This window comes from Papio anubis, chromosome 1 (genome assembly GCF_008728515.1).
Source record: "Papio anubis isolate 15944 chromosome 1, Panubis1.0, whole genome shotgun sequence".
Taxonomy (NCBI): Eukaryota; Metazoa; Chordata; class Mammalia; order Primates; family Cercopithecidae; genus Papio; species Papio anubis.
The window spans coordinates 87,664,816-87,688,811 of NC_044976.1; the positions used below are offsets into that span (position 1 = coordinate 87,664,816).

The 23,996-nt window shown below is 37.6% G+C and overlaps 1 protein-coding gene across 1 annotated transcript in view; it reads left to right on the plus strand.

The window, feature by feature from the left end:
- Positions 1-21,189, plus strand: part of LOC101022121 (guanylate-binding protein 4) — a 33,683-nt gene extending 12,494 nt beyond the window's left edge. Inside the window, 8 exon segments of the mRNA XM_031650593.1 lie at positions 8,622-8,818; positions 10,245-10,490; positions 11,434-11,714; positions 12,966-13,178; positions 16,271-16,373; positions 16,846-17,039; positions 17,899-18,109; positions 21,138-21,189. Of these exon segments, the coding sequence (XP_031506453.1) occupies positions 8,622-8,818; positions 10,245-10,490; positions 11,434-11,714; positions 12,966-13,178; positions 16,271-16,373; positions 16,846-17,039; positions 17,899-18,069 (1,405 nt within the window). The 3' untranslated portion in view covers positions 18,070-18,109; positions 21,138-21,189.
- Positions 21,190-23,996: the final 2,807 nt, after the last annotated feature.

The following is a 23,996-nucleotide window of genomic DNA, read 5'->3' on the forward strand; positions in this document are numbered from 1 at the left end:
GTGGGAGCTAAATGATGAGAACACATGGACACATAGAGGGAAACAACACACATTGGAGCCCATCAGAAGGTGGACAATGGGAGGAGGGAAAAGATCAAGAAAAGTAGCTAATAGGTACTTGGCTAAATACCTGAGTGATAAAATAATATACACAACAAATCCCCATGACACAAGTTTACCTATGTAACAGACCCCTGTTTTGCAGTGTGAAAGCCAAAACAAACTAATTCTATTTTTTTCAAAATAAATTTTTAAGTGTTGTTTTTAAGCATTTGGAAAGGAAAGAAAGAAGCCTTTATTGTGACCAAATTAATTCTTTTTTATCCCCTCAATTTCTAATTTTATTTATTTACTAAATACATATAGCACCATGTGCCAGGCACTATTCTAAGTATTCTATAAATAATAACTTGTTTAATCATACAGTGACCCTCTAAAACATGTACTATTATTATCCCTACTTGTCATATGAGGACACTGAGTAGACAGAGATTGAGTAACTTGCCCATGGTCACACAGTTACCAATGGTCAAGCTGGAATTTCAGCCAGGCATCCCATCTGTGAAATCTGTGTTCTTCACTTTGCTTCCTCCTTAAGTGAAAATTAATCTCATTTTAAAATCTTCACAGATGAGGAAGTTAAGTTATATTTTTTTCATTTTTTTTATTATGCCTTAAGTTCTAGGGTACATGTGCACAACGTGCAGGTTTGTTACATATGTATACATGTGCCATGTTGGTGTGCTGCACCCATTAACTTGTCATTTACATTAGGTATAACTCCTAATGCTATCCATCCCCCCTTCCCCCATCCCGTGACAGGCCCCAGTGTGTGATGTTCCCCACCCTGTGTCCAAGTGTTCTCAATGTTCAGTTCCCACTTATGAGCGAGAACATGCAGTGTTTGGTTTTCTGTCCTTGCAATAGTTTGCTGAGAATGATGGTTTCCAGCTTCATCCATGTCCCTGAAAAGGACATGAACTCATCCTTTTTTATGGCCACATAGTATTTCACGGTGTATATGTGCCACATTTCCTTAATCCAGTCTATCATTAATGGACATTTGGGTTGGTTCCAAGTCTTTGCTATTGCGAATAGTGCCGCAATGAACATACAGGTGCATGTGTCTTTATAGCAGCATGATTTATAATCCTCTGGGTATATACCCAGTAATGGGATGGCTGGGTCAAACAGTACTTCTAGTTCTAGATCCTTAAGGAATTGCCACACTGTCTTCCACAATGGTTGAACTAGTTTACAGTCCCACCAACGGTGCAAAAGTGTTCCTATTTCTCCACATCCTCTCCAGCACCTGCTGTTTCCTGACTTTTTAATGATCACCATTCTAACTGGTGTGAGATGGTATCTCATTGTGGTTTTGATTTGCGTTTCTCTGATGGCAAGTGATGGTGAGCATTTTCTCATGTGTCTGTTGGGTGCATAAATGTCTTCTTTTGAGAAGTGTCTGTTCATATCCTTTGAACACTTTTTGATGAAGTTGTTTTTTTTTCTTGTAAATTTATTTAAGTTCTTTGTAGGTTCTGGATATTAGCCCCTTGTCAGATGGGTAGATTGCACAAATTTTCTCCCATTCTGTAGGTTGCCTGTTCACTCCGATGGTAGTTTCTTTTGCTCTGCAGAAGCTCTTTAGTTTAATTAGATCTCATTTGTCTATTTTGGCTTTTGTTGCCATTGCTGTTGGTGATTTAGACATGAAGTCCTTGCCCATGCCTATGTCCTGAATGGTATTACCTAGGTTTTCTTCTAGGGTTTTTATGGTTTTAGGTCTACCATTTAAGTCTTTAATCCATCTTGAATTAATTTTTATATGAGGTGTAAGGAAAGGATCCAGTTTCAGCTTTCTACATATGGCTATCCAGTTTCCCAGCACCGTTTATTAAATAGGGAATCTTTTCCCCATTTCCTGTTTTTATCAGGTTTGTCAAATATCAGATGGTTGTAGACATCTGGTGTTATTTCTGAGGACTCTGTTCTGTTCCATTGGTCTATATCTCTGTTTCGGTACCAGTACCATGCTGTTTTGGTTTCTGTAGTGTTGCAGTATAGTTTGAAGTCAGGTAGTGTGATGCCTCCAGCTTTGTTCTTTTTGCTTAGGATTGTCTTGGCAATGTGGGCTCTTTTTTTTGGTTCCATATTAACTTTAAAGTAGTTTTTTCCAATTCTGTGAAGAAAGTCATTGGTAGCTTGATGGGGATGGCATTGAATCTATAAATTACCTTGGGCAGTAGGGTCATTTTCACGATATTGATTCTTCCTATCCGTGAGCATGGAATGTTCTTCCATTTGTTTTTGTCCTCTTTTATTTCATTGAGCAGTGGTTTGTAGTTCTTGAAGAGGTCCTTCACATGCCTTGTAAGTTGGATTCCTAGGTATTTTATTCTCTTTGAAGCAATTGTGAATGGAAATTCACTCATGATTTGGCTCTCTGTTGGTCTGTTATTGGTGTATAGGAATGCTTGTGATTTTTGCAGATTGATTTTGTATCCTGAGACTTTCCTGAAGTTACTTACCAGCCTAAGGAGATTTTGGGCTGAGATGATGGGGTTTTCTAAATACACAGTCATGTCATCTGGAAACAGGGAAAATTTGACTTCGTCTTATCCTAATTGAATACCCTTTCTTTCTTTCTCCTGCCTGATTGCCCTGAGCAGAACTTACAACACTATGTTGAATAGGAGTAGTAAGAGATGGCATCCCTGTCTTGTACTGATTTTCAGAGGGAATGCTTCCAGTTTTTGCCCATTCAATATGATATTGGCTGTGGTTTTGTCATAAATAGTTCTTATTATATTGAGATACATCCCATCAATACATAGTTTGCTGAGAGTTTTTAGCGTGAAGAGCTGTTGAATTTTGTCAAAGGCCTTTTCTGAATCTATTGAAATAATCATGTGGTTTTTGTCTTTGGTTCTGTTTACATAATGGATTACATTTATTCATTTGCATATGTTGAACCAGTCTTTCACCCCAGGGATGAAGTCAATTTGATTGTGGTTGATAATGCTTTTTGATGTGCTACTGGAGTCAGTTTGCCAGTATTTTATTGAGGATTTCTGCATCAATGTACATCAGGGATATTGGTCTAAAATTCTCTTTTTTTATTCTGTCTCTGCCAGGCTTTGGTATCAGGACAATGCTGGCCTCATAAAATGAGTTAGGGAGGATTCCCTCTTTTTCTATTGATTGGAATAGTTTCAGAAGGAATGATACCAACTCCTGTTTCTACCTCTGGCAGAATTCGGCTGTGAATCCATCTGGTCCTGGACTGTTTTTGGTTGGTAGGCTATTAATTATTGCCTCTATTTCAGAGCATGTTATTGGTCTAATCAGAGATTGAACTTCTTCTTGGTTTAGTCTTGGGAGGGTGTATGTGTCCAGGAATTTATCCATTTCTTCTAGATTTTCTAGTTTATTTGCTCAGAGGTATTTATAGTGTTCTCTGGTGGTTGTTTGTATTTCTGTGCGATTAGTAGTGATATCCCCTTTATCATTTTTTATTGCATCTATTTGATTCTTCTCTCTTTTCTTCTTTATGAGTCTTGCTAGTGGTCGACCTATTTTGTTGATCTTTTCCAAAAACCAGCTTCTGGATTCGTTGATTTTTTGAAGGGTTTTTTTGTGTCTCTATCTCCTTCAGTTCTGCTCTGATCTTAGTTATTTCTTGCCCTCTGCTAGCTTTTGAATGTGTTTGTTCTTGCTTCTTTAGTTCTTTTAATTGCGAATGTGTCAATTTTATATCATTCCTGCTTTCTCTTGTGGGCATTTAGTGCAACAAATTTCCCTCTACACACTGCTTTAAATGTGTCCCAGAGTTTGTGCTCCGTTGTGTCTTTGTTCTCATTGTTTTCAAAGAACATCTTTATTTCTGCCTTCATTTCGTTATGTACCCAGTAGTCATTCAGGAACCAGTTGTTCAGTTTCCAGGTAGTTGAGCGGTTTCGAGTGAGTTTCTTAATCCTGAGTTCTAGTATGATTGCACTGTGGTTAGAGAGATAGTTTGTCATAATTTCTGTTCTTTTACATTTGCTGAGTAGAGCTTTACTTCCAATTATGTGGTCAATTTTGGAATAAGTGCAATGTGGTGCTGAGAAGAATGTATATTCTGTTGATTTGGGGTAGAGAGTTCTGTAGATGTCTGTTAGGTCTGCTTGATGCAGAGCTGAGTTCAATTCCTGGATATCCTTGTTAACTTTCTGTCTCATGGATCTGTCTAATGTTGACAGTGGGGTGTTAAAGTCTGCCATTATTATTGTGTAGGAGTCTAAGTCTCTTTGTGGGTCTCTGAGGACTTGCTTTATGAATCTAGGTGCTCCTGTATTGGGTGCATATGTATTTAGGATAGTTAGCTCTTCTTGTAAATTGATCCCTTTACCATTATGTAATGGCCTTCTTTGTCTCTTTTGATCTTTGTTGCTTTAAAGTCTGTTTTATCAGAGACTAGGATTGTAACCCCTGCTGTTTTTTGTTTTCCATTTGCTTGGTAGATCTTCCTCTATCCCTTTATCTTGAGCCTATGTGTGTCTGTGCACATGAGAAGGGTCTCTTGAATACAGCACACTGACGGGTCTTCAGCCTATGTGCATCTGTGCACACTAGATGGGTCTCTTAAATGTAGCACACTGATGGGTCTTATCTCTTTATCCAATATGCCAGTCTATGTCTTTTAATTGGAGCATTCAGACCATTTACATTTAAGGTTAATATTGTTATATGTGAATTTGATCCTGACATTGTGATGTTAGCTGGTTATTTTGCTTGTTAGTTGATGTGGTTTCATGTTAGCATCAATGGTCTTTAAAATTTGGCATGTTTTTGCAGTGGCTGGTACCAGTTGTTCCTTTCCATGCTTAGTGCTTCCTTCAGGACTTCTTGTAAGGCAGGCCTGGTGGTGGCAAAATCTCTCAGCATTTGCTTGTCTGTAAAGGATTTTATTTCTCCTTCACTTATGAAGCTTAGTTTGGCTGGAGATGAAACTCTGGGTTGAAAATTCTTTTCTTTAAGAATATTGAATATTGGTCCCCACTCTCTTCTGGCTTGTAGAGTTTCTGCTGAGAGATCCACTGATGGACTTCTCTTTATGGGTAACCCAACCTTTCTCTCTGGCTGCCCTTAACATTTTCTCCTTCATTTCAACTTTGCTGAATCTGATGATTATGTGTCTTGGAGTTGCTCTTCTCAAGGAGTATGTTTGTGGCGTTCTCTGTATTTCCTGAATTTGAATGTTGGCCTTCCTTGCTAGGTTGGGGAAGTTCTCCTGAATAATATCCTGAAGAGTGTTTTCCAACTTGGTTCCATTCTCCCCATCACTTTCAGGTACACCAATCAGACATAGATTTGGTCTTTTCACATAGTCCCATATTTCTTGGAGGCGCTGTTCATTTCTTTTTACTCTTCTTTTCTCTAAGTTTCTCTTCTCGCTTCATTTCATTCGTTAGATCTTTAATCAGTGATACCCTTTCTTCCACTTGATCAAATCAGCTACTGAAGCTTGTGCATGCGTCACATAGTTCTCATGCCACGGTTTTCAGCTCCATCAGGTCATTTAAGGTCATCTCTACACGGTTTATTCTCATTAGCCATTTGTCTAATCTTTTTTCAAGGTTTTTAGCTCCTTTGCGATGGGTTTGAACATCCTCCTTTAGCTCGGAGAAGTTTTTTATTATTGATCATCTGAAGCCTTCTTCTCTCAACCCATCAAAGTCATTCTCCATCCAACTTTGTTCCATTGCTGATGAGGAGCTCTGTTCCTTTGGAGGAGAAGAGGTGCTCTGATTTTTAGAATTTTCAGTTTTTCTGCTCTGGTTTCTCCCCATCTTTGTGGTGTTATCTACCTTTGGTCTTTGATGATGGTGATGTACAGATGGGGTTTTGGTGTGGATGTCCTTTCTGTTTGTTAGTTTTCCTTCTAACAGTCAGGACCTTCCACAGCAGGTCTGTTGGAGTTTGCTGGAGGTCCACTCCAGACCCTGCTTGCCTGGGTATCACCAGGGGAGGCTGCAGAACAGCAAATATTGCAGAATGGAAAATATTGCTGCCTGATCCTTCCTCTGGAAGCTTTGTCTCAGAGGGGCACCCAGCTGTATGAGGTGTCAGTCAGCCCCTACTGGGAGGTGTCTCCCAGTTAGGCTACTTAGGGGTCAAGAACCCACTTGAGGAGGCAGTCTGTCCACTCTCAGAGCTCAAACTCCGTGCTGGGAGAACCAGTACTCTCTTCAAAGCTGTCAGACAGGGACATTTTCTCAATTTTCCTTTTTTAAGCTTTTATTAAGTTTTGTGGTATTTCATTAAATAATTTTAAATATTTTAACTTATTTATTTTATTTTATTTTATTAAGTTTGGGGGTAAGCGTGAACTTAAATTAAAAGTTAAAAAGAAAAAAAAAGAAAATAGAGGCCGAGTGTGGTGGCTCACACCTGTAATCCCAGCACTCTGGGAGGCCAAGGTGGGTGGATCACTTGAGGTCAAGAGTCCAAGACCAGCCTGGCTAACATGGTGAAATCCCATCTCTACTGAAAATACAAAATAGCGGGCATGATGTGTGGAGGTGCCTGTGATCCCAACTGCTGGAGACTGAGGTGGAAGAATCACTTGAACCTGGGGAGATGGAGGTTGCAGTGATTGCACCATTGCACTGCAGTCTAAGGCAACAGAGCAAGACTCCATCTCAAAAAAAAGAAAATAGGAATTAGTGTGTTTTGGTACTCATGCTACAAAAATTACAAATGTGTGTGGGGGTCTCATTTTAAAGGCAACAGTGAATTTAGGATCACAGTTCTACAAAGTTATCAATCATCATTTCAGTGTACAACAAGATGAAATATTGGTTGAAAATGAATTTATAGTGTGCATAAACTTTTTTGTTGCGAGGTATGACTGTTCAAGGAACCAAAACATACAAATATATACGTATTATTATTAGCCAGTGGAAGCAAAATTACTTGTTGGCCTTAGATTTGTGGATTTGGTCAGCATTTAATTCTATTTAAGGGACCTTCATGTACCCTGAATAGTATTTCTAGCTTTGTCTTCTCCACATACCTATTCACTCATTCAGTTGAATTAAATAGCTTGTAATGCCATTATATGATCATACCCTAAAATTTTTTGACTTGGATTCTGTTGGGTCTTTCACCTTTTCCCAATTCTTTCATTTCCACAAGTCCTCATTTTATGTACTCCTTAACGTCCAGCTCTTTTCAAGCTACTGCCATCTTATTCTAGTTAGACACAGTAACTTCTTGCTCAAACTCACAGAGCATTTGTTTCTCTTTATTTTCCTTCCTTCCCACCTCCCATTTATTAGATTATTTATTTGTTTTTGTTTTTACATTATGACTTTGGTTCCACTCGGCAGAAATTATCATCTTAGTTTGCACTTTTATGTGACAATGCTATCTGCCCTCCTGAGAAATCATCTTCTTGTGATTATGGAACTTTGCATCCACAAACCAAGGCAGCATCTGCATTTTGTACATAGCTGAACAATTTTTGGTGAATTTGATTGATTAACATTTGCATTCCTAATATAGCCATGATTGAGAAAAATCTACTTAAAGGATTATTGTTCACTAGTTACTACATACTTACTATGCTTTAGGCACTGCATCAAATATTTTACACATTGACCATGTCATTTTTGCTACTTTTAATACCTAAAAGAAGTGACACCTAAGGAAGATCAATATAAATGGCAAAACACAGTTTGACTTTAGCATGATCTTCAAAATTCATATTACGTGCCTTACTATTCCAAGTTATATATACTACAGCTGGGAATCGTGAATGGACAATAGATGGAGGAATGAATTAATAAGTGGAGAATAAATTAAAAGGAGACTCTCTTAAGTCCTAACAGTAATGTGCTTTCAAAATTATCACAAATAATATCAGATCAAGTTTGGAAAAAATTTAAATTTATTGCATACAAAAGTGGAAGGCGCATCCTTCCACAGGAGACTTCAAACCAAGATGTTCTCCTTATATAATGGTTACAGCACAATTGATAAAGCATAAAAGGAAGAAGTATATTATTTGCATATGTGATTGGCTATTATACATTGGCATATAATATTTTTAAGGAAAATAGAGATGCTTAAGCTGCTTTTCTGTAGCTGATTTATTTAATTTCACCGATCATGCTGAAAATGAAGCATATAAAGCTTATTTGTGTTTCCCTTAGACACGGCGTTTTGGGAAAACTGCAATGACTTAAGTTTTAGTTACATGGACACAAATAGTTGACCGCTTGAGATGTATCTAAACTGTGGCTTCCTTTTTTTCTATTTCTTTAACACTAGAGTGACCCTAGAATGGCTCGTGGATCTTTGCTTTCAACAATAGCCTAAGCTAGCAGCATCTGTACCGGCATAGGCACCATCACAGCCACCAGGCCCTGGAGCAGCTGCATCATGCGGGAAGTGAAATTGGGTTTTATGGGTTGAGATGGAAACTGATACTGTGTCTTCTTTGCTGTGACTCAGTTGTCCTGGTTGAGTAAGAAAAGACACAGTGCAAAAGGGAACGTGTATAAAACTTGTTTCTAAGTGAGATGTGGAAACGATGGTGTAGGGTGCTACTCCTTCCTTAGCTGAGATCCCAGCTACGTGATTGAACTAACAGAGCTAATCAGGGCAAAATCCTGCCCCAAACCTGATGAAGTTGAGGACTCCGGCGAGTTTGTGCGTTTCTTTCCAGACTTTATTTGGACTGTTCGGGATTTTACCCTGGAGCTGAAGTTAGATGGACACCCCATCACAGAAGATGAATACCTGGAGAATGCCTTGAAGCTGATTCCAGGTATCAGAGCATGGCCTGGATGAGGGAAGGCTCAGGAGAGGGTAGGATAAAATAAGACCTGCTATTCAGCACCTGACACAAATGTATACATTATACTGGATTGAGGCCCATGCTCATGGTTGTTGGTGATTGACAAGTGATTATGATTTTTATGGTTATTTTTACTTGAAATTTCCCAGAGGCTGAGGTTCAAATTCATTGAGGAAATTTAAAACTCGAAGTTCTATCAAATGACTTTAGACCAATAAGCACCATGAAAAATATATTGAGGATTACAATTAATATTATCACATCCTAGGACTCATATATTTGTGTTACTTATTAACTTCAAGTTCTCCTCTTATTCTATTTGGAGAAAATTAACTAATAAGCTTGGAAGCTGGTAAACACAGAATCACAAGAAGTCAAATGATCTAACTTTGGAAATATATTTCACTCTGTCTATTTTATTATAGTTATATCCTTTAGAGAAAAAGGAGATTTATGCAACAAACGATTCAGGAAATTAAAACAAACAAACAAAAAAAAAAACACTGACAATATGTCAGTGACAGCATATTTCCAGTAAGACTGTCAAATCCTTCATTTTACTGTTTTCATAACATCACCTACTTTATTCTACAGCTTCATAAAATGTGTTGTCAATCTATTATACGTTTGTTAAACAGATTATATTTAGCAAAGTGGATACCTGTTGGCACCTATGATCAATATCAATCTTTGTTCATTTATTCATCCTTTCAACAAACATTTATTTTGAATAACTGATATATGCCACAGAATCCCTCTGCAAGACAATGTGAGACCTAAACCTAATATAATCTGACATTGAAACGTGGTGGGGTCTCAAAGTTATATCTGGATTAACTTTACTCTGGATTTTTCAGATAAAAGAATTTCTAAATATATTTATGGTGTTTATAATTTGTAGTTCTGATTTTGAAATATTTTTTATTTTTATTACTGACTTGGGTATCATTCACCTTCATGATATTTTTCTAAGAAACATATTATTCTTATTTCTAGCGTTACTTTAATTTAGGGCCCATGTTTCACTTCTGACGTAGGACACTAATATCAGAAAGTATTTCTGACAACTGCTTCATTTAATTAATCATTCAAAAACATTTGATAAATAGTCTACCAGCTAGCATACAAAGGCCAAGGAAACCAATCATAAGTTTCTTCATTTTGTGGTAAATGTCTTCCCTTCCTCTCCAAGAGTTCTTTCCTGACTCTCGCTCCTGTACAAAAATTGATTTTCCATGCCTTCACTGGATTAGCACAAGGCTGTTTTGTATGATTGCATAAAACAAGATTTACAAGGCAGGGGAGCTGCAGGGATGCAAAGATCCGTGGAAAAGTCCTCAGCCCCCTTGCCTGCAGGCTGTCTCTTCAATGAGCACTCTTTTTCACAATTACACAGGCAGGAATCCCAAAATTCAAAATTCAAACATGCTGAGAGAGTGTATCAGGCATTTCTTTCCAAAACGGAAGTGCTTTGTCTTTGACCGGCCTACAAATGACAAACAATATTTAAATCATATGGACGAAGTGCCACAAGGAAATCTGGAAAGGCATTTCCTGATGCAATCAGAAAACTTCTGTTCTTATATCTTCACCCATGCAAAGACCAAGACCCTGGGAGAGGGAATCACTGTCACTGGAAACCGTGAGTCTTTTTTTGTCCCAAAGCATGTCTGTCTGTGGTCCAGGGTGTGTTGAAGCTGTAACGACTGCAAGTTTTTCAATAATATTGTTTGCTTCTGTATAGGAATGCAGAGAAGGAGACATTCATTGCAAACATAGAAATGAGTGTTTCTTAATTAAAGTTTAGTCATAAGAAAATGTCTTGAGGCCTAATATATCTCACAAAACTAATACACTAATAGCATAAACACAAACTCCTAAGGAGAGAAATCTGCATGATGAGGAAAAGTCCTATAGGATTAGTGTTTCTCAATGAAGATATGTAATACATTTTGTAAATTTACAGTAGTCAGGAAATCAACATCAGGCCGTGAGTTCCATGCAAGCTCACTGAGAATTTGAGAAACAAATTTAAATGTCATATTAAGTACGGAGCTCGCTTCATGACATGCAACCTGTGTAGTCGTCCACTCCCTGTGGTGAGATGGGCTCGTGCTTGCTTCAGTGGTTTATGTTACTGTCTTCAAATAAAAATTTCTTGTCTCCAAATAAAAATGCAAGTTCTCTTGTAAAGAATAAGAAATGAGGGGACCTGCATTTTTGTTTGGAAGTAGGACTCACAAATTATATAACTTACTTTCCCTGCATAACAAACTCATTTATATGGTATTTAAATGGAAATATATTTTTCCATAAAACACAAAAGCATATTGGTTGCAAAGAGTAATTTAATTTTGTAATGTGAATCCAAGTGCCATAAAAAAAGAGTGAACAGGAAAAATAGGGATGTTACTATAAAGAGTTGAATTCATGGAGGAAGACGAAAAAGGAAGAGGAAGAGAATAAGGAGGAGTGATAAGAAACTTCAAGATAAGAGTTTTTGTAATTTTTAGAATGTTGGTTCTTAAAACTTGTATAAAAAATGAGTGAGAACTATAAATTTTCCCTAAATATATGTGATTCAGGGCTGGGGACTCTGGTGGTGACTTATGTAGATGCCATCAACAGTGGAACAGTACCTTGTCTGGAGAAGGCAGTGACAACTCTGGCCCAGTGTGAGAACTCAGTGGCTGTGCAGAGGGCAGCCGACCACTATAGCCAGCAGATGGCCCAGCGACTGAGGCTCCCCACAGACACGCTCCAGGAGCTGCTGGACATGCACACGGACTGTGAGAGGGAAGCCATTGCAGTCTTCATGGAACACTCCTTCAAGGATGAAAACCACGAATTCCAAAAGAAGCTTGTGGTACTTTTAGCATTTATCCTTCCTGATTTCTGCCCTTCTGAAGTGATGCGTAAAGTGTAGCTTTTTGACCCCATGGTTCATCTCCTTACCTTGGTGGAAAGAACATGGTTTCTTGGGAATAACAGGGCTCTATGGGCTATAGGTCACCCTTCTTCTAGAGGAGTGTCACTTTTTTTTTTCTATTGCTGCAAAATAAATTATTATGAGTTTAGCAGCTTAAAACAATACACGTTATTGGCTCATAGTTATGTAGTTCAGAAGTCCTTGTCAGGGTGTCTGGGTACTCTGCTCAGTGTGCCACAGGCTGAAAACAAGGTGTGAAATGGGCTTAGATTTCATATAGAGTCTCTGGGTAAACCCATCCATCTTCCAGTCAGCAATGATGCATCAAATCCTTCTGTTTCTAATTTCACTGAATTCCTCTTCTCACACCAGCTAGAGAAAACAACTTGTAAGGGGCTCATGTGATTAGGTCATGCCCAACAGGGCACACTCCATTTCTTAAAGTCAGCTTGTGCTACACAACATAATCTAATCACAGGATTAGTATCCATCATATTCATAGGCCCAGGAACTATGCAGGTGTGGATCCCAAGGAGTGAGAAATCTTATGGGACATCTTAAATCTACTTACCGTAGGCATATTTACTGAAAGTTTGTCTTTCAGTCTGTCTCAGGCTGACCTAAAAGTGACAATAATCTCTTAATTCATAATGACAAAATGCAACTGGATTGTAACTTACAAATACAAACAAAAGAAAATTCTGTTCCTGTATCCTCACATATTCAAACTGTCATTGAAGAAATACACAGATGGTTCAGTTTTCTCATCAGAATATGCTTAATTCATTACTGGGAAGTTGATTTGCCATATGTATATTTTTTATACATAGCAACCTATGTTTTCTGGGGAAATTTTACTTCCAGCCAGAATTCAACTTTTTACTGCTCATTACTAGAGGTTGGATCTCTATTAATCATACTGTAACGAAAAGAACCACAGAGTTTATGTCTTCTAACCACATAAATTTACAGATATTGAGTCTGACCCCAGGGGAGTTAAGGGGCTTTCCACAGGTTACACAGATAAATGATCACATAGTTGGGAACAAAATAATTCTTCTGACTCTTGGTCTACACCATATCCCAGTTCACTCTGAGACCTTCAGACTACTACTTCCAAGAGGATCACAGTTGGACTTTCCCTTCTAACAGCTTCTTTCTACTGTTTTCCCTACATTTCTCTGGCAGGACACCATAGAGAAAAAGAAGGAAGACTTTGTGCTGCAGAATGAAGAGGCATCTGTCAAATATTGCCAGGCTGAGCTTAAGCATCTTTCAGAGCACCTGACAGAAAGCATTTCGAAAGGAATTTTCTCTGTTCCTGGAGGACACAGTCTCTACTTAGAAGAGAAAAACCAGATTGAGCAGGACTATAAGCTAGTGCCCAGAAAAGGAGTTAAGGTGAGGAAAAGGGGAATGGGGGATGGATAACAGAGGATAGTCAGAGGGTTTTTGTTGCCTCTTCTGAAAATCTAAGAACATAGCACCATTTGTGGAGAGGAAGCAGAACATGATGCTATTTGGGGAGTTTTAGTATTTAAATCCATAATTAGTTAGACACTCTTAAGAAATCAGAAATATTTCTTTCCCAAGAGGATTTAGCATCAGGAATCCAGATGAAACAATCCATTTATTATATTTATTAATTAATGGGATAGTTTTTGTGCTAAGTACAGAGGATACCTTATGAAGCAAACAACTATGTTTTCAGAAGTGTATTATCTTACCTCAGATGGACAAATTAATATTCGACTGGATGGGGTACAATTACGGTTATCATACTGGTATGTACTAATATGATGATGATGATGATGATGATGATGATCAACAGAGTGGTTCACACACACTGAGCTTTCACTTCTTATATCAGAGGAAGTGATTTTGTTGGATTATCAGTTTGATTCTCAGAACAATGTAAATTAGCTACCACATAGGCAGTTGAGAAATGTAATGCGTGGAGATGTTAATAAAGTGCCTAAGACAACACAGCCAGCAAGCGGTGGAGCTGATAGGGCTCACCTGTGTACTTGACAGCCATTGGAAACTCAGAATTTTTCCTTTTGAGGAAACTTTTGTCCTGTGTTCCACGAGGACTATACCAATTTCTGTTCCTACAAACAGTTTCCAAGAATTCCCTTTTCTCCATATCTTTGCCAGCACTTGTTATCTTTTGACTATTGGATAAGTATCATTCTAAAATGTGTGAGATAAAATGTCACCGTGGTTTTGATGTGCATTTCCCTGCTGATTAGTGATGTTGACCATGCTTTCACATACCTGTTGGCCAGGTCTTCTTTTGACAAAAGTCTGTTTAGGTTCTTTGCTCATTTTTTAATATGTTTATTGGTTTTTTGAGTATTTATTTTTGCTATTTAGTTATACTATTTCCTTTTGTATTTTAGATATTAACCGCTTATCAGATTTATGGTGTGCAAGTGTTTTCTTCCATTCTGTATAGAAGAAAATTCTTTTTCATTTTATTGATCGTTTTCTTTGCTCTGCAGAAATTTTTAGTTTAATGTAGTCCCACTTATTTTTGCACTTGTTGCCTGTGCTTTTGATGTCAAATCCAAAAGACTGCTGCCAAGAACAATATCAAGGAGCTTTTCCCCTCTGTTCTCTTCTTGGAGTTTTATGATTTCTAGTCTTATGGTTAAATCTTTAATCTGTTTTTAGTTGATTTTTCTGTATAGTGTAAGATAAAGCTCCAGCTTTACTGTTTGGAATATCCAATTTTCCCTGCACCATTTGTTGAAGAGACTATCCTTTCCCCACGTGTACTCTTGTCACATTTGTTGAAAATTATTTGGTCATATATATGTAAATTTACGCCCTGGCTGTCTGTTCTGTTCTGTGGTTTGTTTATCTGTGTTTAGGTCAGTACTATGCTATTTGATTACCATAGCTTTGTAGCAGATTATGAAATCAGGTAATTCGATACCTCCAGCTTTGTTTTTGTCCCTCAAGATAGCTGTGGCTATTCAGGATCTTTTTTGTTTCTATATGAATTTTAGAGTTGATTTTCTTATTTCTGTGAAAAATGTCACTGGAAATTTGATAGAGGTTGCATTAAATCTATAGATAATTTGGGGTCGTATGGACATCTTAACAATATTATTTCTTCTAATTAATGAACATGGGATATCTCTGCATTTATTTTATATCTTCTTTAATTTCTTTCTTCAACATTTTATAGTTTTTAGTGTACACATTTTTCACCTCCTCGGTTGAATTTATTTGTAAGTATTTTATTTCTTATGCTATTATAAATGTAATTTTATCTTTCATATAATATTTTGCTAGTGTATAGAAATGCAACTGATTTTGTATGTTAATTTTGCATTCTGCAACTTTATTGAACTTAGTTTTAACAGCTTTTGGTGGACTTGTGGTATATTTCCAAAAGAAACAAAATCACAGTCTTGAAGAGATATTTGTACTCCTGTTCATTCCAGCATTATTCCTAATAGCCAAGATAAAAAAACAACTTTTGTTTATCCACAGATAAACACATGAAGAAAATGTGATATATATAATAAAATATTATTTAGCTTTAAAAGGAAGGAAATCCTGACACTGTGGCAACATCGATGAACCTCCAAGAATTTAGACTTAGTGAAATAAGCCAGACTCGGAGAGGCAGATGTGGCGTGACTCACTTTTATGTGAACGAGAAAAAAAATGCTGAACTCATGTTAATAGAGAGCTGAATGGTGGTTACCAATGGCAGAGAGGTGGGGAAAAGGGGAGATATTCATAGAAAGTAACAAATATTCAGTTATAATATTAACACTTTCTGGATACCTAATGTACAGCATAGTGACTGTAGCTAAAAAATGAATTCTACTTGGAATTTGCTAAGAGAGTAGATCTCAAGTGTTCTCAACAAAAGAAAAGGTAACTCTATGAGGGCATACATATGTTAATTGGCTTGATTGCAATAATCATTTCACAGTGAATACATACATCAAACATCATGCTGTACAACTTAAATATACACAATTTCCAGGTGTAAATCATTCCTCAATAAAGTGGAAACAAATTTCAGAGTGCAGCCTGGAAAAGTTTCTGGGCAGTGGGAATGCTAGCTGACGTATCCGTAGAGGTTATCCTAGTTATGAAAATGTAGCACAGCTTTCAAACAGAAGAGAAAGATTGTGCAATATTGCAAAAAAGAATCTGACACTGTGTATTTGTAGAACTGCCCATTTATGTTGTCGGGTTGTCTGCACCCTGGGGTAGGTGGTGAGCAGCATCCCTGGGAGAGGAGGCTGGACAGGCCGGAGGGAGGCTGCTGCACAGGGTTTTTATGTCTTAACAAAGAGCTTGGACTTCTTGTTGTGGCTGTGGAAAGAAAAGAAACCACTGTGGGATCTTAAGAATTATGCAAAGTTTACATGGTTAGATTTGTGACTTTATTGAACACTAATTTCATCATCATAAGATGAGATCTTTGCTGCTTGATGGAGCTTTCCTCTTTCTTGGTTCCTCAGGCAAATGAGGTCCTCCAGAACTTCCTGCAGTCACAGGTGGTTATAGAGGAATCCATCCTGCAATCAGACAAAGCCCTCACTGCTGGAGAGAAGGCCATAGCAGGTACAGGGGCAGGGCTCAGCTGTCAGAGGGGTTGGTAGTTTCCTGCAATGGCTACTTGCTGATCACACTGAAAGATATTCCAGATAAAAGGAGCTTCAAAAGTCACAAACATTCAGTTAAAATATTAATAAGTTCTGGATACCAAATGTACAGCATAGCGACTATAGTTAAAAAATATATTGTATACTCGGAATTTGCTTTCTCTTACTATAGAGGAAGGAGCTTCCTCCCACTATGGAACATATACTCTGCTGAATCTCAAAATCGCAAGGGGATTGGGGTTGAACTGCCAGCCAGTACCTTCGCATCACATTATTCAACATTCTCTTCCAGACATGGCTAGTGGGAGAATTCAGAGATTCCCAATCCCTCACCTTTGTGCTTTTCTCCAAGTCAGTTTGATCTGAGCTCGGGAGGGTAGAACTCAGGCATAACTGTCACTTTTTCCCTCTCTAAAACCTTTGTGGAATAGCGGAGCGGGCAATGAGGGAAGCAGCTGAGAAGGAACGGGAACTGCAAAGAGAAAAACAGAAGGAGCAGCAGCAAATGATGGAGGCTCAAGAGAGAAGCTTCCAGGAACACATGGCCCAAATGGAGAAGAAGTTGGTGCGGGAAAGGGAAATCTTTCTCAGAGAGCATGAAAGTATGCTGAAACACAAGCTGAAGGTGAGTCTCCGTGAAGCATGGCAGTGCCTGAGGGACAATGCCCTGCTTCTTTAGGAAAGGAAGGACCAACATTTTAGGTACAGTCATGATTCCACAAGGAAACACAAAAGTTGCATGTTTCACTAAAATCTCAAATACATCTGAATTGTACAGAACCCTGAAAGTCTACAAGACTCCAGCATCTTCATGTTAGACTTTGGAGAATACACATGCCATCCCCCAGAGTCCCGGGCTGCTGTTTGTGGTGACTACAGGATAGTCTCACTGTGCCCCAATTAAATAGGACCTTAATCCACCAATCCTTGGGATTTTTGGCACAACCATCTAAGGTACCTGAAATAGAACCATCTGGATGAGAGCATCAGATTTGGCTTGATATGAAATGATACTGAAAGATCACAAATTGCTCCATTTTTGTTTCTGTATCTGCCTGATTCATCCTATACAACTAGAGTAAAACATATTCCTCGTCCCAACTCGGAGCTTGACGACCAGTGTTTTATACAGGGTCAGCAGTCCCCATTATTTGCTAGATGAGCATGACCATGCTATATCAGTGGAAATTAGAATTAATTAGAATTAAACCTGCATTCCCTCTAGAAGGGCATTCTTTGTGCTGGAACAAAATTTCTTTCTACCTCCAGTGAGATGTTGCTTAGGGAATGTCACAAAAGGTAAACCATGTATACTCCCACGATTCAGGTCCAATCATCTGGAAATGTCAGACAAACTCATCAGAGAATTTTCCAAGATAATAGAGAAATAGACACATATGCTTAAATGTTGAATTAGTTAAATACAAAACTGACTACTGAAGAAAATTGGAGACTTTCAAAAGTGAACTATTCCCCTTTTATAGGTACAAGAAGAAATGCTTAAGGAAGGGTTTCGAGAGAAATTTGAGCAGTTAAATAAAGAGATTAATAAACTGAAAGAAACACTTGAAAGAACTAAACATGAAGAACTCTTTCTGAAGACCCTTGACACAGCTGGCAAATTGATTTTTGGGCTTCTAAGCTACTTGGAGTAGCTACTTGTTGCTCACGTATTTAAGAGCCTGAATATTCCTGGTAAGAAAATATAAAATGAGATTTATTTTATTTTAATAACATAACACTGTTGATAATTTTGTAAGTATATGTGTTATAGCAGTTTCATTCAAGAAACGTTTAAAATTAAAAAGTGATTATCAAAGAATATCAAGGACTGACATCCACAAAAAACAAACTTAATTTTGATTGAACTGTTAATTTATAAACATGGGAAACAAGTCAGAAGTAGTGACATTATTTCTAGAAAAGATTTAAGTAAAGCAAAAAGACAACTGGTAAGATTAAGAAGTCATTAACCATTTGCAATTTATATTATAGTTATAGAAATAATTTCAGTTATAATTAGCTCTTGCCAATTAATAAGAAGAGAGCAGCACCGCAATTTTTAATTTTTTTTAACTTTTATTTTAGGTTCAGGGGTACATGTGCAAGTTTGTTATGTAGGTAAACTGCATGTCAATGTCATGGGGATTTGGTGTGCAGATCATTTTATCACACAATTATTAAGCGTAATACCCAATAGGTTTTATTTCTGATCCTCTCCCTCCTCCCAATCTCCACCCTCAAGTAGACCCCAGTGTCTCTTGTTCTTCTCTTAGTATCCACGTGTTGTCTTTGTTGGGCCCCATTTGTAAGTGAGAACATGTGGTATTTGGGTTTCTGTTCCTATGTTAGTTTGCTTATGATAACGGCTTCCAGCTCCATCCATATTGCTACAAAGGACATGGTCTTGTTGTTTTATATGGCTGCATAGTATTCCGTGGTGTTGGTAGATACCACATTTTCACTATCCAGCCTATTGTTAATGCACATTTAGGTTGATTCCATATCTTTGCTATTGTGAACAGCGCTGCAATGAACATACACATGCATATGCCTTTATGGTAAAATGATTTATATTTCCTTGGGAATATGCATTCCTTTGGGAATAATGGGATTGCTGAGTCAAATTGTAGTTCTAAGTTCTTTGAGGAGTCACCAACCTGCTTTCCACAGTGGCTGAACTAATTTACACTCCCACCAACAGTGTATGTGTTCCATTTTCTCGACAACCTGTCAGCATCTGTTATTTTTTGAATTTCTAGTAACAGCCATTCTGACTGGTGTGAGATGGTATGCATTTCTGTAGTGATTAGTGATGTTGAGCATTTTTTATATGCTTTTTAAATGCATATATGTCTTCTTTTGAAATGTGTTCATGTTCTTTGCCCACTTTCTTTTTAATGGGGTTGCTTGTTTTTGCTTGTAAATTTTTTGAAGTTTCTTATAGATTCTGGATATTAGATCTTTGTTGGATGCATAGTTGGCAAATATTTTCTACCATTCTGTAGGTTGTCTGTTACTTTGCTCATTGTTTTGTTTTGTTTTTGTTTTTTGAAACAAGGTCTCATTTTGCTGCCCAGGCTGGAGTGCAGTGGCACAAACATGGTTCATTGTAGCCTCAACCTCCCAGGCTCAAGTAGTCCTTGCACCTCAGCCCCCCAAGTAGCTGGGACTACAGGTGCTTACCCCCACGCCCAGCTAATTTTTTGTATTTGTTTGTAGAGACAGATTTTTCCATGTTGCCCAAGCTGGTCTTGAACCGCTGAGCTCAAGCAATCTGCCTGCCTCAGCCTCCCGAAGTACTGGGATTTAGGCATGGGTCACCACATCTGGTCAATAGTTTATTTTGATGTGCAGAAGCTCTTTAATTTAATGAGATCTCATTTGTCCATTTTTGTTTTTGTTGCAATTGCTTATGTTATCTTTATCATGAAATCTTAGCCAAGTCATATGTCCAGAATGGTATTTCTTAAGTTATTTTCCAGGGTTTTTATAGTTTAACGTTTTATATTTAAATCTTTAATCCTTCTTAAGTTGATTTTTGTATGTGGAGTAAGCTGGGGGCCTAGTTTCAGTCTTCTGCATATGGCTAGCTAGTAATCCCAGCACCATTTGTTAACTGGAGACTTCTTTCCCCATTGCTTGTTTTTGTCAGCTTTGTCGAAGATCAGTTGGTTGTAGCTGTACAGCATTATTTCTCGGCTCTCTGTTATGTTCCATTTATCTACATGTCTGTTTTTGTACTAATACCATGCTGTTTTGGTTACTGTAGCCCTCTAGTATACTTTGAGGTTTGGTAACTTGATGCCTCCCCCTTTGTTCTTTTTGCTTAAGATTGCCTTGGCTAGGCTCTTTTTTGGTTCCAAATGCATTTTAAAGTAGTTTCTTTCTAATTCTGTGAAGAATGTCACTGGTGTTTTGATAGGGATAGCATTGAACTATTTGCTCAACTCAACATTTTAGAAATTTATTTCAGCCATCTAGTGCTAAAAACTTGCAGCTAGAATGAACTCCTTGTAATTCTACAAGATAGGCATATTCTTTTGACCATGGGCCTTTTCACAGGGGACACAGGCTTCTTAAAACAACCTGACTTCCTCACCCTATGTCCTTTCTTTACAAAGCTGTGCTCCTATTCATGAGCATGGAATGTTTTTCTATTTATTTGTGACATCTCTGATTTCTTTCAGGGGTATATTGTAATTCTCATTATATATATCTTTCACCTCCCTGGTTAGCTGTATTTTTAGGTATTTTATTCTTCTTGTGGCAATTGTGAATGGGATTGCATTCCTGATTTGGCTCTCGGCTTGAACGTTATTAATACCACATTTTTTAAATGGACAAAAATATGAGATTAAAAATGTTTAATTTTACTGACAATAAAAGTTGTTCAAAGGAAAACTATGAAGTTCTTGTTTCAGTTTTATCATGGGAATGGAAGAACAGGACACTGAACTGGCACAGAGTTGGGGAAATAGACTATGTCTCATATTGGGTAGTGAGAGTGAACTGTTGGAACAATGTATCAAAATTTTAATGTACATACATTTTGTCTAGCAATTCTACTGTTAGGTATTTATATAGTACATATAAATATAAACATATATGTTTAGTAAATATATATTTGCACATAAATATATTTTTATATCTATTTAGTAAATATACTAAATGTCAGGCCTCTGAGCCCGAGCTAAGCTATCATATCCCCTGTGACTTGCAGGTATTAAGTCCATATGGCCTGAAGCAAGTGAAGAATCACAAAAGAAGTGAAAATGCCTTAACTGATGACATTCCACCACAAAAGAAGTGAAAGTGATCGGTCCCTGCCTTAACTGATGACATTACCTTGTGAAATTCCTTCTCCTGGCTCATCCTGGCTCAAAAGCTCCCAACCCGAGCAACTTGTGACCCCCACCCCTGCCTGCCAGAGAACAACCCCCTTTGAGTGTAATTTTGCTTTACCTACCCAAATCTTATAAAATGGCCCCACCACTATCTCCCTTCACTGACTGTCTTTTCGAACTCAGCCCGCCTGCACCCGGATGATTAAAAAGCTTTATTGCTCACACAAAGCCTCTTTGGTGGTCTCTTCACATGGATGCAAGTGAAACTAAATATATGTTTTTTATTTTTATATTTGGTATATAAATATAAATATATCTGGTATATATTTGGTATATAAAAATATATATATCTGTCAGCAATAAGGCAAATTTTGGGACATACTTTCAAAGGAATTTTCTACAGCCGCTAAAATGAAAGAGGAAGCTTTACTTGTACTAGTATGAGAAAGTATCCAAGATATATCATTAGAAAAAAAAAGATGCAGAAAGTATACTGCTACCACTTAATTTAGGAACTAATGAATATGTGTGTACATCATTAGCTCCCTCTGGAAAAATAAAAAATATAGTAGTATCCTGGACATACCAGGAGTGGAACTGAATAGTTAAGGTGAGTAATGAGAGGATAACTTGACATCATATATATCTTTAACATTTTATGTAAATTCATCATATATTCAAACATGGATAAATACAATTATTCAAATTAAAAATTGAAATGATAATACATGGATGGGAGAGGTCCCACAATAGGATGAAACTAATTAATATTACTAGAAATAACATAAGTCTGTTCAACAGGAAACATCTTCTCATTGGAACAGAGAACTAGAAAGGGCACAAGACATGCATCTTAATTTTGTTTTTATTATGGCCTTTCAACAAGATTTCAGTTTATCCCCAAATATATGGTCAAATACAAAGTTCCCTGGGTTGTCAACTAGTATATGGTCTCTAAATTCTGCCCCACATTTATGAAAGTGAGTATTTAGAAGGAAATCTTTTCTTCAGCTCAACACTTTAGGAATATCTTAAGGCTGTCTAGTGCTCAAGACTTTTAGCTAGAATGAACTCCTTATATTTCTATAAGCTGGGCATATTCTCTTGACTGAGGGCCTTTTTGCAGGGGACAAAGACTTCTTAAAACAACCCTGCTTCCTCACCTTCTATCCTTTGTCTACCAAGCCCTGCTCATCCTTAAGATGTCCTGTTTCCTGACTTTCTGAGGCTCGGTGAGATGCCCTTTTTGGGTTGCCATGGCACCAACTTGTTACTCCTACCATTGAATCTTTTATATAACTGTGAAATTGAAAATGCTTATTTACTTCTCTCTACCACCTCTCGATCTCAGGTGCTTCATTTTCCTCATCAACTTATCTTTAGTTCCAACTACAAAACCCGGCACAGAGGCTCAAGTTTGGTTTGATTAAGCACATATTCCACCCTCCAGTAGGTCCCCAATTTACCATATCATTACTGTATTCCCAATCTCTAGAGCTCTCAATATAAAATATATAATCTTAGGAAGTCATGCAGAAAAGACTCAGTCAGAAAGAAAACGCACAGTTGTCTGAATCTGCCACCCTGTTCTCTCCGAGGGATTGTATACCCCATCGACTTTGTTTCTCAAGTTTATTGTTACCAGTGGAGAGTGTCCACGTTGTCGGTACCTTGAACAAAGGATTGGACAAAACACACAAACAAAGGAAGGAAAGAATGAAGCAACAAAAGCAGAGATTTTTTGAAAATGAAAGTACACTCCACAGTGTGGGAGTGGGCCCAAGCATGGGGCTCAAGGGTCCCGTTACAGAATTTTGGGGGGTTTAAAAACCCTCTAGAGGTTTCCATTGGTTACTTTGTGTATGCCCTATGTAAATGGAGATAATATTTCCTGTCATAGCTGTGAATAGGTCTTATGTTCTGTGCCTCCAGATCCTATTTTCCTGCCTCATTTCCTCCCTGAGAGATGTGATGCCCATAAATCTTCATGGGAGGTGGGGGTACTAATGGTCTTTCTCTGTAACAGCTTCATGCTAGCTTAGGGCATAGTCCCTATGTATTGGGGATCATGGAACTCTCACCCTACTCTGTCTAGTGGAAGCAGAGTAGCTTCTTGATGGCCAGGGGTAGTGTCTTCAACCGGAACTAGCTGGAACATTTGTCACATGATCTTCTGAAACTTTATGGTCTCTAGGTGAGAGAAAGTGAATTTGGTTAAAAGATTTAACTGGAACTTCAGGAGGTGGATACCTATGCTGTTAAAAATGTTCGTTACAGACATTTGCAAGAGGAAAAACAAAACCTGGTTATTCAATTAATTTTTTTTTGTTCTACTTAGGTTAGTAGCTTTATACAAGGAAATTTGGTTATTTCTGTGGTCTACCATAACTTAATATAATAACCATAATTATAATTGACAGCATATACTTAGGCATTCAAATTTTAGAAATCTCATAAAATTTTGGGACATGTATTAGCATTATTCACAAAAATATAACCTAAAGAAGATTGAACATCATTTTGGCAATACTGTGTACCTAAATATGTTAAACAATCCTGTTTACTCTTCTCTTGGTGATTCAGGGGCCCCCTGATGCTTCCAAAAAGCCAGGCATCAGGAAAGACAATTTTGAAACAGACATTTGATTTTGCAGAGGCTGTTAAATATGTTGGGAGTTTCAAACATTTGATGTTATGAAATAGAATTCCAGATTACCATGAGCTATTTATTTTGC